This window comes from Doryrhamphus excisus, linkage group LG17 (genome assembly GCF_037039965.1).
Source record: "Doryrhamphus excisus strain RoL-2023G ecotype Guam linkage group LG17, RoL_Dexc_Guam_v1.1, whole genome shotgun sequence".
NCBI lineage: Eukaryota > Metazoa > Chordata > Actinopteri > Syngnathiformes > Syngnathidae > Doryrhamphus > Doryrhamphus excisus.
The window spans coordinates 8,581,900-8,601,818 of record NC_136373.1 but is presented as its reverse complement, the minus strand read 5'-3'; the positions used below and the strand labels follow the sequence as shown (position 1 = coordinate 8,601,818).

The 19,919-nt window shown below is 40.5% G+C and overlaps 1 protein-coding gene across 2 annotated transcripts in view; it reads left to right on the top strand.

Moving 5' to 3' along the window:
• LOC131136463 (kazrin) overlaps window positions 1-19,919 on the top strand; it is a 60,016-nt gene that overhangs the window by 36,824 nt on the left and 3,273 nt on the right. Inside the window, exons 4-8 of one of the 2 annotated variants that reach the window (XM_078798323.1) lie at window positions 5,794-5,901; window positions 15,679-15,870; window positions 17,708-17,844; window positions 18,061-18,231; window positions 19,027-19,110. In XM_078798323.1, the coding sequence (XP_078654449.1) occupies window positions 5,794-5,901; window positions 15,679-15,870; window positions 17,708-17,844; window positions 18,061-18,231; window positions 19,027-19,110 (692 nt within the window). The remainder of the gene's footprint in view (window positions 1-5,793; window positions 5,902-15,678; window positions 15,871-17,707; window positions 17,845-18,060; window positions 18,232-19,026; window positions 19,111-19,919) is intronic. The other variant, XM_058083304.2, reaches the window with a different exon arrangement.

Here is a 19,919-nt window from a genome sequence, read left to right as displayed (position 1 = left end):
TGCTCGGTAGCCACAGGTTGCAAACCCCTGATCGAGTTGGTGGCAAGAAAATGCAAATGCACAAGACTTAGTTAGGTACTATTTTCTTTGCGATTGATGAAAGCACAGATGGTACAGTGTTTCATGTCAGAGGGCTTAAAGTGAACAACCACGTCAGGCACTGGAAGATGTACGTACGTGCAACCAGCACGAGAGTAAGCAGGACTGAGAAGATTACTTTCTTGTTCAGTACATGTACACAATGACCTCTTCCCTCTGTCTGTCACAAGAGACTGTATAAAAACGGTACTGGGACACATTCATAATCCTTGTGTGAAACATGAACACATATTTAGTTCCCTTTTCTGTGCATTATAACACGAGAAAGTTAATAAAAGTTAATATTACTGACCTGACAATGGACGTCATTGGGACACGCCTATTTCGACTATGAAGCCCTTTAAAAAAAAGAAACCTAACAACGTTGCATCGTTTGATATACTGTGCATGCTGTGCACACTCGGCACATTGTTACACATACTTATGCTAGTTCTGTCAACAACAACAACAGCAGCAACAACAACACTTACAATGTCCGCTCTTCTTGGGATGGCTGTGTCTTCCAGCACGATACGTTTGCTCCAGTATTCAGGTAAAAAATGTTGACGGCAAACCAGCATCTTGTTGAGTCTTCAAAAGTCTGAGTCTGTAAAAGACCCTGAGACGAGCGGTTAGCGAGGTTAGTTATAAATATATCGTTTCATGCTAGCTGCTACAATAACAATGTCGCTGTAGCTTGGTTAATATATAATAATACAAGTCAGTTATGTAAATAGAACACTTTTAGAACTAGAAATAGAACACTGGAGTTTTTTTTGAGGGCTATAACTGGAGAATCTGTATTTCCCATGACGTCCGTTGTTAGCTAGCTCATATGAAGTCGTGTTCTTGCGCTACAATGCTCAGAATAGGGAAATATATGTTCATGTTTCATATAAGGGTTGTGAATGATGGGCAAAATTCCCCAAAAAGTGCAGTGCCCCTTTAAGGAATGGATGCTTGCAGAATGTGTAATATCCCACCACCTTTGTTGGATGATGAAATGATCTGGTGGAGCTTTTTATAATTGTTGTGGAGATACAAGAGTCTCTGTAGAGACTTATATTTAGAAAACAAGAGATTTTAGTTTTGATGCTTAAGTGATCTAAGGCAGGTGCTAACAGGAGAGTGCAAACTAGAAATAGAGCACAAATATACCAACTTCTAGGCAAACAAAGAACACAATGTAACTGCTTAGGCGTCTGGACACTTTCCTTCTAATTGGAGTGATTATTAATGCAGATGGTCTGAAAGCCAGCTGAGTCGTCCTTTGGGAGCCTACCGTCCCGTTGAGATGAGGGTCAAATCAATGCTCCAGGTTTGGACAGCAGCTGGCTTTTCCCTGCAAATGTTATCTCCTCCGCTGCAGGAGATGCCAGCTGCCTTTTTTTTTAGCGAAATAAATGATAGCTCATTTTGAAGGCAAACATTGGAGGAAGGTCAATTGCACCAAATAAAATCTGCGAAAGAATGAGTGTGAAAGGTGAAACGTGATGGAGCGAGGAAATACTGTAACTACGGACTGTAATCCTAAAATTGAAAATATGACTCAACATTATCTTCCTGAAGAGGAAGTACTTCATGTCAATCAAATAAATATGAAGTGAAAAACTGAAAAGTGAAAACCTTTTGAGTAATTCTGGTGCATTTGCATTGTTAATGTCAACTAAGCCAATAAAATATATCAAATCTATCCCCTTCAACCTATGTGTATGAATGATATCCTACTTGCAGTGCATATTGTATATTTGTCAAGCTTGGATGTCATGTCAGTTCAGCGCTTAATACAAAATGTAATCATTGAGTTTATCGCGGGCCATGTGAGGACATGTGACTTTTTGGGTTAATCCTTTTGTTGTTATGCTGTTGTCTTGCCAGAAGGAAACCATTTAAAGACATGCTGTATCTTCAACTGTGTCTCTGCACAGCCAACCGCTGCACTTGGTTTCTGTCGGGCTTGTTAATGCTGACCTAGATGTCCCCTCCTTTGGTCCCAGCCACAAGGATACCCGATGATGATGATGAGGATGATGATGATGATTCATAGTCAGCGTTTCTAAGATGAATGATATTCTAACATTTAACGTTTCAAAGTACTTCTTATTTTGTATGCATTTGCTGTTGACGATGTTGTAAGAAGAGTAGCCGATGGCGGTGATGGGTGAGCAGACAGAAGCCTCTAACAAGTAGGTGTATGCTACGGGCACGTTTGGGATGCCATAGATCAACAAGTACAACACCAACTTCCACATGCAGCCACTTTACACGGAGCCTCTCGGGGGGGAGTGTGCCAATAGTCGAGTGGTCACAGTCAATACTTTGATCAACTCCAGCACCAGACAAGGTGCATTGCAGTCTACGAGAGCAATGGTGGTCTTACCAGACAAACACACTATTTGTTCCACTTCTGCAAGCAGAGTGTTGTCCACTCCTTCTTAGTTACCTGCACTGCCGGCTGAGAGTCTACTGGGGCGGTGAGAGGTTAAGTGCCCAGTTGAACGCAAGCTCTAGCAATATTTCTCAAACCTGATCCGTCGCCATTGACCCACTCCCTTGCTAAGATGTCACCATGGGGCCGCAGCACAGTTTCACCGTGTTGCCCAGCACAGGACTCTAAAAATTGTTGTTTTTCTTTGTTTGGTTAATCTGCATTATTTATTTATTCATTTTACAAAGCCAAGGAACTTTATTGTTTGCTGCGTATGTAGCGGGCATCCTTAAATTGGGGTCTCAAGACAGGAGGGTGTCGTGAAGTCATCCATTCTGGATGCTTTATTTCCAATCTGGCAGCCTGCGGTCCAGCAGATGCCGACACAATTACAGGCGCGTGGTGGATGTGGAGAAAAGCAAGGCAGCTTCTACTGTATCTACAGAATGCAGGCCGACTTGAGGAACACCGGCAGCTCGGTGAAGGTTCTATTCACTCCTTAATCACCTCCACTAGTCATTAGGGCCTTCTTTTGTTCCACTCGTTGCATTTTCCTGCAGATAGAATTAGCCTGGCATAGAAGAGAGAAGGGCTTGGAAGACCATTAAAGGTGACAGAGAAAGGAAAGGAAATGAGGGAGAGGAGTCAAGGGGAGAGTGACGGACATTTTTCAGACCATTCCATCTCATTCATTCCCTTTCATTGGGATTTTTCAGAATCATATCAAGTCCAGCTCACTGTAACTGTGATTGCTTTGTTTTGCTTAAATTACATTTTTAGCTTTGAATCCTGCAAGTGTGGATGGACAATTTTGTGGGAGGGTCCAGTACAGGGTAAACGGACTAGTATGTTATGTGTAATACTGTTCACAAACCCATGCATAGAAACAGGCAATATAAGGGGTCGACATTTTCAAGGAAAATTGAAAGATCTTTCTACACACTATATTTAAACTGTATGTACAGTTACAGATCTCAGTAGTAATGCTTTTTCTGTGACTGGTTTGTTCCAAACATTCAATGTGTCGAATCCTCAAATGCAATAATAATGCCTTTAATGATAATACTTCAAATTGGACAAAGGCCTTACGAAGCCCATTATAGCGAAAGCGGTGGCTAATCTTGGGATAAGGCACCACTACCGCTTGACCCAGACACATCTGCCTGCAATTACAGCTGATAGTTGGACCAGTAATGGCTTCCTGAGAGCTAGCTTGTGGGTACTAATGGTGGTGTGACGAGGATGAGGAGAAAACCAAAGAGGAGCAGATGTTGTTGTGAAGAGCTGCAGTGTGGTAGAAGAGCAAAGTATGTGTTGTCATTTTTATATATGTAAGCAGTGGCGTCATTAGGCCTATTTTAGGGGGGCTTATGTGCTATTCATATAATAGGGCAAAAGTAGGCTAATAAGCAAGCCAATAAGCAGGCCAATGCTAGCCTACTACTAGTACTACTAGTAGTAGTAGTAATAATCAGAAGAAGAATAATGATGATAGTAATAATAATAGGCTAATGAATAATATAATAATGATTATTATATAATTGATGACTGTCCACTGGACAGAATGGTTGCAGAGCTTGAGCAGTGGTTTTGCAGTGTAGATTGTGTGTACTTGTGTACATTTAATGGTGGCCTAAAACAATTGAGTATCTCTACTAAATCTGTCCAAAAGTGGGAAAGTTATATCCCGTTGGATTTTTTGATTTTTTGATTTTTTTTTAATGTCTACTACATTCATTCATATCCTGTGCATCTCCAGGGGGCTAAGATCCCCCTGTCCTCAGAACCTAGTGACACCCCTGTATGTAAGTATTAGGTAGAAAGACAAACATAATTCCATCAATGAAGTTTTCAGTACAAGTCATAGAGCCAGTTGCGTTTTAAAAAGTGGACACGTACTTTTGTTCCTCTATGCATGCAACTCGTCAGTGTGCATGGCCAGTGTCACTGCTGCTAACCCACAGTCCAACTCGTCACGCTAGCTGATGACTTTCCAAGTGATTTGTACCTAACGTTTCCAAAAGACAATTTCCAGGAGATTCAGTTTTTACTGTCAAATTCCATGATTCCAATTCCGTTAACGTCGCAGCCATAAGGCCCTCCTCGCTTGCCGTCTTGCGTTTATTTGGTTCTCCCATTTCTGGTTACCCTGGGTAATTGATATTTTGTGATCACTTTCTTGTGGAGACATTGCCCCGTTCAAGACAGCAGCTCCACCTAGTGCTTGGTAATGGTAGTGTAATGGTTTAATTTCATTTGAACATGCATCAGATTACAATTGTATGCATCCCATAATCAGTTCACAGTTCCACATGTCCAAAAGGAGTAGGAAGAAGCAAAGCTTATTAAATCCTACCCCTCCATCTGGTACTTTTACAATCAGTAACTGTTACATTTGTTCACTTCCTGCTTTCCATAATACAGTTTAAGGTTTTTTTTTTTTTTTATAATTCACCTCGTACCAAAGTACAAGGTGATATGACCATCCAATGACATAATGGGTACCAAAGTAAGTGTCAATATAGTGATATATATAGCACATCATGACTGGTTCAAGACTCTTCATCCTTGTATTTAGCAAACATCAACTGCTTGTATTGTTTCTTGAATTGGCTCATCGTTGTGCATTGTTTGAGGTCCTTACTCAATCCATTCCATAGTTTGATTCCATATACTGAAATGCTATGGCTTTTTAACGTAGTCCTGCATATAAAGTAAAAAGTACAAAACCGTTAAGTACATATCGTATGCCAGCCATAGTCTATTACGTATATTTGTAGACTCTAACATGGGCCTCATTTGGCCCACGGGCCATAGTTTGGACACCCCTGATTTTTAGTTTTGTGAACACTTAACGGAGCTCCCCTGGGGCAATGCATTTATTATATTGTCACTGTGTATCACTGGTGCTAACAAAAAACTGTATTAGAAGCCAGTGAACCTCACAGGAGACATATCAAACTCTGTCATAAAAATGCTAATATTGTGTTTGGTGTTTAGACAGTTTTCTACAATGATGCATTCAGGGCCTCCGGTAAAGGCTGAATAAGCTATTAGGGGGCACGGTGCGTGTTACCTACAGTATATACCCTGAGAGATGACAGATACATGATGCATGTGCCAAAATGTCCCAATACAATCTCATACACCACAGTCACAAACCTTTGTGTTCGCAGCAAAAAGGGTATTGATGTTCGAATGTTCTTTTGTTGCATGGATGGCAGGAAAACACAAGTGAAGCTACCATATTGAATGTTAAATTAACAATATTTGTTTGTGTCCCCCAGATGCATCTCCCCACACGAGGCTGAAGGTGTCCTCCACTGAGCTGGGCTTCACGAGTGAAATCAGCAGTCTAATGGATTTCAACTCTCCTGATGCCTCTCTGGACAAAGGTAAGACCACCCTGCACTTTCTGGTACAGGTACTTGACTTAAAGAGGGCTACTCTAGAGGGCTAGTTCTTGTAGAAAACCAAGACTTTTTTTTATCTGCTGCACAGATAATATTGCCAAAGTGCGAGATCTTTGGAAATCCAATAACAATCATTCCCTTTTATGTCCGACGTCATCACGCCGGTTAATTAGTGTGGGAAACACCCTGAAAGCTTTCTGTTATGCTTATTTTGCTCACCAGCTGCAAAGCAAGAGGGTAAGATACATTACTCTTAAGTGAGTAAAGCGTTACGTTCATTATGTATGGATATGCAAAAAGTCACGATTGGTATCACGAGCCACGTTTACATGGACCCAAATATTCAAATTGCATTCGGTTTATTTGCTCAAACGGAAAGAATGTAACCTTTGTATACACCTCATTCCGAAGGAAAAGTGCTGAATGAATATGTAATTGGATTCACGGGGGTGGAATATTCCTTTCCCCAATCTGATTGAGGTATCTTGTACCCGCTTAAACGTAAAGTTGTCAGACTGCGTTCTTCTTTGTGGTGTTTTTCTTCTTCCGTTGTTTATTGGCGGTTGGCAAGCTGCTTTCGTGTGCATTACCGCCATCTGTGGAACAGAATCTAAACCCTTCTATACGCCATTCACAAGTCCAGTTTTATTAAAAAAGAAAATATATATCTATATGAAATATATCTCGAGTTTAATTATAAAATATTAGCAAGATTGAATTTGATTGTTTCCTGTTTAAATTTATCCCGGGTGCGTTCTTTCAGCGCATGCTCAGATATGAAGTAACACGCAGCTCAAGATGTTCTTCAGTTTTAAAAATGGAGGCGAGCAATCGGCACTGGACTGCTGCGGAAAGTTTGTTTTTGATCCAAACTAATTTCAAGAGTGGACGAAGGAAAAACTGGCAATACGGAGTTATTCCGACAAGTGAAAGAAAAACTCGGGGAAGTCGGTATCACGTGATGTTGATGTTTACATTTTACTGTGTACGTATGCCCCATTGACTATTCTAGTTGATTATAGCGGCGCATGTAGACAAGAGATTGGAATATTCCTTTCCATGTATACCATTGGTTTTGGAAAAGTCATTTGGAAAGATTCCGTTCGGAAAGAGAAAAACTCCTCATGTAAACGTGGCTATTGACAAATATTTTGGTGAGCGCAAGTGCATCCGACTCATCGCTAGGAAAAGTCACATTAGGAGTCCAAAGACGAGAAGATACGTCTTTATCTGTTAGCTCATTGTGAGAAGAAACTATTTAATTAATTTGAGGACAATCAGTATTCACTGCAGGTGTACATAAGCTTAAATGATGCACACTTAATTATTGGCACGACACAGGCCGGGTTGTGCGCACATTGAAATTCATAGCTTCGATATGTGCTCACAGTCGGCCAAGTTCAGCTCGTATCAACTGCTGAAGCAAAGAAGAAGCAAAGAGATCCTACAACCCCTGCGGTGTCCAAGTCTTCCATTGTCGTTGTTATCTTGTCAACATATTCAACTCGTGTTGATAATAAGACCAAGAAGCCAGTTTTGTTGACACATTCCTCTGGCAGTGATCACACCCCCTGGGTGACTTTGCTTTTCCCCAGTGAGTATTTGCGGGTTGAAAATGAGGTCAAATATGGAGTATTTAGGATAAGGTGTGTCACCGGCAAAGAGACACGGAGGAGGCATGTTGAGGAAGATGACATTAATTCAGTTCACGAGTTCAAATTCCCCCTCAAGTCATACCTAAGCTCCACACCAAATGTTACAGAAATCCGCTCACAACATTTTGACTGAGGCTGTTAGCAAACATAATGCATGGTGTGCATAGAAGCGAAGGTGAAAACACAACCTCCCCTGGTGGCAGAGGTAATAAAAGAGAAAATGGGATGTCAATGGGCAAGTGTCTCTTTTTAAACACGTCCCCTGGGAAGCCCCTTCTGGTAGTGGACTTTAAATTGCTCCCATCAACAACGTCCAGGCTGCTCCGTTACCATTTAAATGCCTTAGTAATGGCTACTTAGTAATAGTATACTTGTATGCTCCATTTTTATACTATATGTATCATAGTAAAACTGTAAAAACTGTATATTTTTTTAATGTCGTCACTGTGGAGTCTAGAGTTTAGATCAGGGGTCTCAAACTCAATTTACTTGGGGGCCACTGGAGCTAGGGTCTGGGTGAGACTGGGCCGCATTAGGTTTTCAAAAAAAAACAACAAAAAATGCATTTATTTAAAACAGAAAAATGAATAAACTTTGCTTTGGTTCCGATTTTCTACAAGAAAACCTCTGATAAAACATTCCACTGTTCTCAAATATCTTAATTTTTATTTTTCTACACAAAGTAAGATGAAAAATAAATAAACAAATCAAGAATAAAGAAAATCAATCAATCAGTAATAAATAAATAAATATAATATTAATAATAATAAAACGGCAAATAATAAAAACTTAAGAAACCACATATAGTTGGTGGGTAGACAAATTATTTTTTTCAGATTATAATTAACAAAGCACTATTAGAGCCCTGTAGACATGACAAAACACGACTATAGTCATATTTATACTCTTTTTATTTACAACATATTGCGCAACTGCAGGGTCTTGAGACACATGCTAACTCGTAAACTAGAGAGCTAGTGACCTAAATGGTAGCCTTCAAGTTATTTCCTTTAAACTTAAATAGCCAAAAACTTACCACTTCCACACGGATAGGGAGGATAACTATTAACAGTTATTTAACCTTTAACATGAACATTAATCAAACGTAATAATTTTTTCTGGGTACATGATACCATACAGCATCCATATCAATCTTGCGCGCGCCGCACTAACATTAAACTTTCATATCAAGGCGTGGGCCTCAAACTAGTGTCGTGCGGGCCACATTTGGCCCGCGGGCCGTGTGTTTGAGAACCCTGGTTTAGATGTATTTATGATCCAAATTCTGTCTCCTCCCTATTTTGTCTGTCTCCTCTTTTGACCTTGAAGATGATGACGAGGATTAATATGAATTTGCTTTGGATAGCGGTCGTAAGAATACATGTTTGACAATAAAAGTCATGCTTTAAAGACAAACTACCTCTCCCAGGGCCAGATTGCTTCAATTTTTATTAATGTTATCCTCTCAGTGACTTTTTAAAGATGAGAAGACAAAGGGCTGTGCAGACTTACTCGCTGTAAGTCACAGGGTGTCCCTTTTTAATTAAAATAGGCCACTGACAAGTGGAGCTCAAAGGTCATGAAGTTAATTTAACTGTTTTTTTTTGTAGTAACACTCCATTATATATATATAAGTAAGCTGAATCACCGACTTCACACAGCTCATTAAAAATTAAAGAATACAATCTCAAGAAGCACTTACACACATACACAGTACATAGTATACTATATAGCTGAATAATAAACAATACATAGAGCAACTTCTGATCAATGCATGTCAATTTCAGGCTTAAAATCATATCCAGATTTAAGCCCCGCCCCATTTCAGTTTAACCATGCCTACTTCCGGCCCATGCCACACCATGCTCATTTTCGAGAGATTTTGATGGGTGAACAGATTCAGATAGTGGTGCGCTTGATCATCCATGCAGGCGTGTTGTGTTGCAGCCTGCCTCGTCAGCAGCACACGTTCACTCACCTGTCTGCACGTCTACACCTTGGCTGGCTTGGCTCCACCCTTCTTAGTGTACGTATATCCGCACGGTTTTGTGTTTGGGTTGTGTGGGAAAAATAATGAGAGCCCTTCTCCCTCCACCGGTCCACTGTTTGAGTGGAGGAGGGGGCGTGGCCAAGTTTACCTTTGGGAGTCGCGTTGAACAGGTACACTCAAACAGGAACAACACAGCAGCAGGACCTGAGTCCATGGGAATATTGTTTCCTGTTGCTACTATTTGCTACTATTTGCTACTATTTGTTTGTGGCTGTTAAAGAAAGAAGCGGCCATTTGTGGACTATAAAGGGCCTTGTCAGACAGGCCAAGTCTGGTGAGTGGAAAAGTGCAGCGGCCACATTATGTGATTTTTGGTCGTCTTTTTGCAGTGGTTGGGTTTTGCAGTGAAAATAGAAAACTGTTTTACTGTCTTTTTGGATTAAAGTGCATAAAGAAGTGAGGACACACTTGCTTTTTGGCATGTTGAGAAACTCACAGCGCTTTATCTATGAGTCTCATATCCAGTCTCATATCCAGTCAACGTTTGAATGCTGTGCCGTTGGGAGACTTTAACCTGCACTTACATCAGTGGAGGTCGTCTGGTCTGAGCTGGCGGTTGGTTGGAGCGCCAACCTTTGACCCACAATTTCAAATGACTGAGCAGCACAGACAAGATTCCTCTTTCTTCTGCTGGTGTGTTCAAGGTGTTTTGTGGATGGCAACAATGTTTTGAGTTGTGTAAAGCAAAGTTTGTCCTCAAACATGTTTTCATGTCCCTGAAGCCACTGTACAGTGTTTTCACTAGAAACACGGCTTGCTGATTACAGTTGGTCTTTTTCAGGAGGATAAAATATTTCCCTTTGTTTCATAGATTTCTTGACCTATTATTTTGGCACATCTGCTTCCAATGCAGTACAGTGGTTATAACTGATCATCCTCAGTGCAGCTCAGTAATCCTGCTTGTTAGGCAGTATTTGGAATAGAATGGAATGGCCTTTATTGTCATTATACAAGATGTACAACAAAATTATTTACAGTAAGTAGGAATGGACCAAAACTGGACACAGCTGTATGTTTTTGTTTTTTTGGTTTATCAATGAAACCTGAGATGCGGTTGTGACAGATTGGTGCTGATTCTGCAAAACAAACACCCGGAGGCTGTGAATGCCTGTCTTTGACAAACCACTCCAAGTGAGGTAACATGTTTGCAATTGGGCCTGGTTGCTCAGCTTTCTTCCTCAGATTTGTCTGATAGCATCTACTGTATGTTTGCCGCTTAGGTTTGGCTTTGCAGAAGTGGTCAACATCAGAATCAGGATTGCCTTTGTTGTCATTGTATTGCATACAACGAAATTTGAGTTCCACGGTGCATTTTGTAGAAGGTAAAGATAAGAATAAGGAAAAGGATAAAAATAAAACAAGGAATAACAATATAATATAAAAGTGGCAGGTGCTGTTCAAAATAAGTGTAAATACGTATATGTACATCAAAAACAATAGCCTATACAGTAACAAAATGTAGAATTGCAATCAAAAACAATAAACTATACAGTAACAAGATGTAGATTTGCAGTAACCAAATGTGGAATTTCAGTAAACAAAATGTAGTATTGCACTTGGATGAATGAATCTTATATCACATAAGTCCAGTATTGCACGTTTGAAGCATTATTGTACATAACAGTGAGTTGTATGTTTTAGTAGTGCAAAAATAAGTATGTTCATTGGAGTGATGGCTTTGGGGAAAAAAGACGTCCGTCTGACTGCACACACCACAAAGATTCAAAAGATGCTCCTTTGCACATTCTAGTTGAGAATTATGAGCACGAAGATGTGAAAGCAGCCCAGTGACGCTGACGACACCTGCGATAAAGTTGCCCTGAATTTGTCTTGACAAATTGACAAGCTAACCTGAGGAACTTCACTCCATTTACTGTCTGTATCAGATAAATGATGCTATTTGCAGCAACACCTGATAACCAGTCAACCTCATTAAACCATACTCATAGTGTGACTCAAGCTCAGGCCTGCTGTAATGCCACGTGAACCACTACACTACCAATACCTCTCCAACTCTTTCACAAACCAAAGGAAGCTGGTCATGCACCCGAAGACACACAGTATGAAGGTGATACATGTAGAAAACACTAAAAACTATTTGTTCTTGCTTTTCTTGAACAAATGATCTGCCATCTGCAGCAGTTTGACTTGCAGGCATTAAAGATGATATCGTCTGCAGCCACGAGGCAACACAAGAGGAGATTGTTGTGGAATGTGAAGATTACAGCCTATCTTTCCCCCTGATCACTTGTCTGCTCACACTGGAGTGGAGTGTCACTTTAACCCCACTCTCACTCAAGTTCAGCCATCATTCGCTGCAAGGACCTGAAGCATGAAATAGTCTTTTGCCAGCATGTGGATGTCAGATGGAGTGGGGGGGATGTGAAGGGAGTGAGACACGGATTCATCAACGTCATTCAAAGTTTGATGTCAAGAAGCATCATATTCTTTTAAATGCACATTGAGTACACACAGAATGGCTGCAAGGTGTTCAGTACTTAAGAAAACTTTATTCCTTTAATGTGTCAGACATAAAAACATTTTTTTAATATACTGCACTCCTAACTGAAATGAAATGACCTTTTGCACACTATTCTGAATTATTGTGATGCACCTCTATAATGCATATGTTGCAATAAAATATCCCTATTATAAATTAAATATAGTGTTTAACATGACATGTAGATAGGCAGATATAAGTTGTGGTTACCATTATCGGGTAAATGATCCCTTCACTGCATGGATATCATATCATGGATATGTTACTGCATCAGTAAGATCAAATGAGTTTAAGAGAGGCTATCAACTGTAGAGACTCCATTTGTCCTCATCTATAAATATCTATTCATTTTGAATACTTTACCTTTTCATCAACGTCTACAGTAATACAAAATATTAGTTTGATTTCCGTGATTGAATGCCCCGAGGCAAGTTGTGTTTGATTTTTTTTAAATATACTATATTTTCCCACCTTTTCTCATTTCCATCAGTCATGACCCTGACGTTCCCTGAGGCAACACAGGGAGATTGCTCTATTCATGAGAATTGACTAGCTAATCCCGAGCCAAGCACCTGCAGACCCCCACTGAAGGCTGCCTTCATCACTCTCTGCTGTGGCATCACTATCGTCAGGAGCCGCTGATGAATTTACTATCAGCGGTCCGAAAAGACCTGTGTGTGTTTACGTGCGAGAGAGACACACAAACCTTCCAGTGTTTATTAATAGTCACAGTGATGCAGCTCTACCATGATTTATTCTCATAGGAAAGCCATCGTTTTGCAGTTTTTGTTAAACTGTCATAAATAAAACAAGTCCACTTTATGGATTTTATTGAGGTCATAATAGGTTATGTATGTATGGTAGACTACTGCAGCAGTGCATTTCCATAGTACTGCATATGATATTAATAGATGCTTGTAGTGTTCTACCCTTCTCAAAAATATAAAGAGGTAGCCTATTCATGTATAAAAGAATAAATATAAATATGTTAAATGTTTATATGACTTTATTGTTTCTTGTGAAGGACAGACTTGCTATCAGTGAGTTGTATACTCGTAACTAGTGCAACACACCAGATGGGAAATACAAAAAAAAAACATCATTGCATTTTTTTCCAGTGATACATCATCATTTAATAGGCTCCTCTGAGGAAAGTTAGAAATTGGCACTCGATAGAAGTCGTCATGTCTGATAGGTGTTGATGGGCTCCACTGCTGCCCTGAGAATATGAGAATATTGAGAATATACACGCTGGTACGTCACGAGGGCAACATGCAAGGATTTTTTTTTATGGAAAGGAAAGTCCCCCGGGAAATATTTTTTCTGATAGTCTTGATAGATAAGTAGACTTCTGTTATACTGTATTAATCATATAGTCACCTTGATGTGACTATATGTATGTATTGGGAGGCGTTCCTGGATGGGGTGATTATGTTGCCATGTCACTGTAGTCAGCATCATAACAATGTGTAAAATAATGTTAATAATGTTCGACATAGTACATAATGAGTCTAAACTAGATTGTTGTGTTGTGGCACACTGAAGATAAAAAAGTCACATTTTTGTTTGTAAAAAAAAAACGCTTCTAATGTTTGGAAGCAGAATGGATGACAAATACGTCAGGTGCTGATATTTTGGAACTACTGCAAGGTTTCTGGTTTGCGTCTCACCAAAGCACTCACACAAAGGCTGCTGGATTATTTAAGGGGACAGTCCAATGTATTTAGCCTAAACCATACAAGCAGGAAATGACACTGATCAACTTCATAAGTCGCTGATAGTAAGAGCTGTGCTGATGCTTGGGTGCCATTATGCAAATGCACAGGTTCGAGCATTCATTTGCAGGAACAGCTGAGGATGGAGCTTCAATTTACTGTTTCACTGAGCCGTGATAACGATGGACCAAGTCTGGTTAGGACAGTCAAACAGGATAGAAGTGGAAATGGATGACTTTGAGTGCATATATTTGTTTACTGGTTCTCACAATTTACATTTGATGTAATATTATTTTTACCTTTAACTTTGTTAAAGGTAATATGCTAAATATTCAATTATAGTAATTCCATATTAATATTTTTATCTCCAATGGCAGGCTTTCCTATCTGCAATAATGTGCAAAAAGTTAAACACACCTCATAAATCTCAATTGAGGCTCCGTATAGAAATATAAATATTAGACATCTGTTTCCACAATGTATAAATGCACCATGCAGTTAAAATGTGCTCCTTTTGTGAGCCCCAAAGAAGTCGGCAGCTTCAGCGAGGTGGATGGTTCGCCGCCTTGTGTACACCTGGAGGGGAAGCACACAGGCGGCTCTCTCCCACTCGAGAGAGAGTGTCATTTGTAATGTGCAGCCTCAGTGTATGCGTCTTTGCCAAGCTAGAGGCCCCGTGGACATTGAAAAATAGGTGGCTGTCTTAACTCTTTCCAACCTGCTGCTTCTCTCTCCACTCTCATCACTAATGATAATATCCACTATATCCAGTAAAGTATAGTATTTAGACAGTGGAGCGAGCAGAGATGTTGTATGTTGTCCAAGGTCTATCCTGGGGGGTCCTCATGGCTGGGCATGCCCAGAAAACCTAAAAAACACAGAAAAATTCTGGAGTGACATTTACTTAAAGAGGGTGCTCAACTTCTTAGCCTGGAGTATACCCTGGACTGGTCGCCAGCCAATCACAGGGCACATATAGACAACCATCCACGCCCACATTCATACCTATGGACAATTTGGAGTCACCAATTAACCTAGAATGTGTTTGCAATGTGGGAGGAAACCGGAGTACCCGGAAGAAACCAATGCATGGGGAGAACATGCAAACTCTACGCCAAGATGCCCAAGCGGAGATTCGAACAAATATCCTGTCTGTGTATGAAACCGTGTTATGTTGATTACATTATATTGAAATTGTAATGGAATTGTGCCACGCTTGTGCACACTTCTTCCAGTTGTGTGTGTGGGTCAGTCCACTCAACTAGCCAAAATGTGCCGTGCTTTCACTGTGGTGTGCCTAATTAGTGTGTTTGGCCTAGTGTGCTTCACCCACAAAAGTAGCATTTTGATGTGTTGCAAGACTCGTTTACTAATTGTTTGTTTGTTCATGTTGTGTGTATCCCTTATCACAACACGTAGAAGTTGAATATTAAACAGATATAGCTGGCAGAATATTTTGCAGATATTCTTTCAACAAAAATCAAGCAGGCGCCACACTTTGACATTTCAGTGTGTTATCAGTGTTCTTGTTATCTTCTCATTAACTGGCACTGCAGTTATCTAAATTAAAAAATGAAACAGTGTCCTCACATGCAAATGCTAAATTGGGTTATACTGGATGCACTGAGCAACCACAGCATTATTACCACTGGCACAATATAATGAGGTCTAATGCAAGAGATGTATCAAAACATCCACCTTCACCGATGTAATAATGGCCATGGCAATCTTTTGAGAGAAAGTATTACATTCTTTATTGTTAAGGCTGGACCTTATTTACTTACTTACAGAGAGTCTAAAGATTAGACACACACTCATCCAATCTGTCCTGTGTTGTAGTTCTGCTTCGTGAGGAGGTGGCCCAGCTCCAGGAGGAGGTGCACCTGCTGCGCCAGATGAAGGACATGTTGAGTAAGGACCTGGAAGAAAGCCAAGGAGGATGCTCTGCCGACATACTCTCTGCCACCGAGCTCCGCGTGCAGCTGGCCCAGAAGGAGCAAGAGCTGGACCGAGCCAAGGAAGCTTTGCAAGGTCAGAACTTGAGCATGCCCATGGAGCTGCGTGTGCTATTTAAAACACTTCAAGGTCACCAGGATGTACTGGACCCATTGTCACAGCAACGCCTTGTCCAGAATGCTGTGTATTGGATGGCCTGTGGATGGCCAAATCTTTAGTTACACCTGCAAGTTTCAATGCACAGTAGAAAAGTATGAACAAATGTGTATTTTTTCACTTATTGTAGTGAAAATATTGTAATGTAATATGTAATTAGTTATTATTACAGGCGTTATGAGTTCCCCTTTCAAGCATGCTTCTTTTCAATTTGACGAGAGACATTCTAGATCGCTAGTACCGTATTGCCGTACTTTATGTGACGTCTGTCCTCAGTGGTGCCTACAGGTCCAACATTCCAAGTAATGAGGAAGGTTTTTGCTTTTTCAATGTGTAATGAGAGGCCATCAAAAAACAGCTCTCACACTTTCACATGCAAATGGTGACAAAGTATAATGTAGTTTTAATGGGAACTTACAGCTGCTTAAGTAATGCCAAGGCTCAAATACCATCGCCGAGTTGTGTTGATGCATGTTACATTATTCATTAAATATGTCAGAATGACCTGATTTAGTGAGGTTATAGTAATATTGTTATTTTAGTCCACTGAGGGATACATTGGCTACTTGCAAAACTGCACTTTTCAGGGGGATTTTGCCCATCATCCACAATGATAATGTGAGACATGAACACATACTGTACCTTTGCCCGTTATGTTTGTATTATTGTGAAAGTTACAAACACTTATGTATGTTGGAAGATCCACTACTTATCTCGAAGATCTACATTTGTAATGGTAATGGTTTTATTTCATTTGAATATGCATCAGATTCCAATTGAGTGCATCACATAATCAGTTCACAGTTCCACATGTCCAAAAGGAGTAGGAAGAAGCAAAGCTTATTAAATCCTATCCCTCCATCTGGTACTTTTACAATCAGTAACTGTTACATTTGTAATGCACCTCATACCAAAGTACAAGGTGATATTTTTTTTTATTTTGTCACATACTGAAGTAGGAGGTGATATGACCATCCATGACATAATGGGTACCATAGTAACTGTCAATATAGTGGTATGTATAGCACATCATTTGAGCAATTAGAGGAATACAAATGGAATTCTACAAAAGTATGTCCAAGTTTGATTACTATAGTATTTTACTATCAATACGTACATATCTACAGTATATGTGACTGTCTCGTTATTTGGAAAGCAAACCAAAACAAGATGATACATATCATCCATATGAATTACACATGCATTGAGGTTATAGATGCGCTAACCTTCAATGGGCCCTATTAACGGGTTACAGCGGGCATTTTGTCTTGTGTCAAAAGATGGCGGATGGCGGCAGCCCAACAGTCCCAGGTGCAGGATGTTTTGGCCGCCGCAGGGTTTTCAGCTCATCTGAACAGCTTCTTTGATTTCACTCAGGCAGGTGCAATGAGCTTTTCTCTTTCTGCCTGCCTATCCGCCTCGGAGGGTGCTTCTGACGAGTCCTACCAGAATGGGTTTATGATGTGGGCTACTGGAGTGTTTAGTGTTGAACTCTGAAACTGGTCTATGGAATCATTGACCACTCTGGGATTCTGGTCCGACAACACAAGGTCATCAGATGGAATCAGCATTGAAGGCTACACTGCAAAGGATTTGACACTTGCCAAGATTTAAAATTATATTTGTCGACATGTTCGGTCATTTTGAAGGCCTGGTTATGGTCTAACCTTCAACACGTTTGTCATGCTAATAAAATGTGTCTGTACTACGACTGTTCACTACTGTAATACTAATGATCTCTCTCTGCTTCAACCAGCCATGAAGTCAGACCGTAAGCGTCTTAAGGTGGAAAAGGCAGACCTGGTGAACCAGATGCAACAGCTTTATTCCACGCTGGAAAGCCGCGAGGAGCAGCTCCGTGATTTCATACGCAACTATGACCAGCACAGAAAAGTATGACACAAACTGGACCAAAACATAAAATTTCTTTGTATTAGTCTGCTACCTTTTCCAAAATATAGCACTTGTGGACTCCTATAGAGCAGCTACACACAATGACCAGCACAAAAAGCTTTCTAGATCTTCCAGAATATGCATCCATTCCAGCTGTATTTCTTTTTGTGACATACCCGTATGCATCGATTTCAGGCTCTGGTCTGTCTCCACCAGGAAAGCGAGGATGCAGTGAAGGCTCTCGCGAAAGAGAAAGACATGCTGGAGAGAGAGAAGTGGGACCTGCGGCGGCAAACCAAAGAAGCCACCGAACACACAGGGATTCTTCGCACTCAGCTTGACCTCAAAGACAACCGCATCAAAGAGCTGGAGGCTGAATTGGCCATGGTGAGATGGGAGGTTTCTGTACCACATACGATTGGACAATATACCAGATTTATGGTTGCCATTGGTTTACAACTTCCTGCTTTATGGATGATGACAAAAGACATTTCCATTCAGATTCTTCTGTGAAATTAACTATTGATTCCCTAGTGACTCAAATGGAACAAAAGTGAAGGGATTTTGTAATCTAAACCAAATTGTAACGCTTCTTTAGCCCTGCACCACTTCTGTAGAGGCAGAGGCCGTTCCCTTCACTTCAGCAAACAGAACAGTGTGGCCAACCTTGCAACTTTGTCACTAAATCTGGTGACATTCCAAACCGTCTTGCCACATATTTTCTCCAAAGCAGCTAATCTATTGACTTTTTCTGGAGTCTTTTGGAGAGTTTTCTGGTATTTGGGTGGCACATACCGATTCCACATAAGGATGTGCATTTAGTGTTGTTCACTGATATCAATGTCTTCAGTTCATTATTTCTCCTTTCTTGTTGAGAAGGATTGTGTAATGCTTTTGTGTAGCAGATAATTGTTTGCTAGGTGCAAATATGCATCAAGCAAACAAATAGCTAAAATGATCATTTCAGCCGTTTGAAGATTTACCAGATTTACTTGTGGCACCAGGAACCAGTTCACTGCATCTGATTTTTGTTGGATTTTTGTAGTTTTATTGGGAACCACAAGTAAAGACTTTAGAAACTCCTTACTACTTTGGGTAAACTGCATGGAATCAAGCACATACAATTTTTCCATATTTTAATATGCAGTGTGGGTCTCCCTAATGTCTCCACCCACTCTTCAGATGAGTAACTGTGTCAATCAAAGAATGGAGTACCGGGTGTTTGATCGCCTCGGGGACAGGGACTTCTCTCCTAGGGTCATGGCGGTAAGATGAAGCCCACCTCGCTTTGACTTTTAACTTCTCTTAACCCCTTCCGGATCCTTGGAAAGCTTCCCTTAATTGTGTTGTCTTCTAAAGCCCCTCCTTGGCTGCACGTGTTTGCCTAATCCTGGGCTTACCCTAATTGTACCCAGTGATCCCAAAGGTTCCCAGTGTGATTCATGGGAAGGTGCTCTAGAAAGAGAGTATCGATATTCAAACTGCTAACGAAGGGTTGTGATTCTATTTTGCTGTGCATGTCACACCTTGTGATTGGTGATTGTTTGACCATTTGTGATGAAGTGGTGATTGCCAGCCAGCTGCTTGACTGTGTTGGTGATGATTTGCACCCTTCCGCTTTGTATCAAATCATTCATGCAAAAAAACAACCCTTGAACCCCCATACTGGTCTCCAGCTAATCACAGGACAAACAACCATTCCCACTCACATCTATGAACAAGTTACAGTCTGCAATTAACCTAATGCACGTGTTTTTGTGTCGGATGAAATGGAATGTCGGATGAAGCTAGTGTGTAGTAAACAGAGATACGAACCATGTATTTCCTGACTGTCAGGTCAACATGCTAACCCCTAGGGGCTCATTACAGAACTCTAAAAAAGCTTTTTAGTGCACAGCCACATAAATGAGAACACCCAATTGCAGGTCTTCCTAAAACCGAGTACTTGAGCAGTAGTGTTCTTTATACAGACCAAAGAAAACAGCATTAATCTCCTTTTATCTGGCTTGTTTATGACAATTTTTTATCAAAATGTATTTTCTAATGACTGTTATCTAAATAATTTGTGACTCATA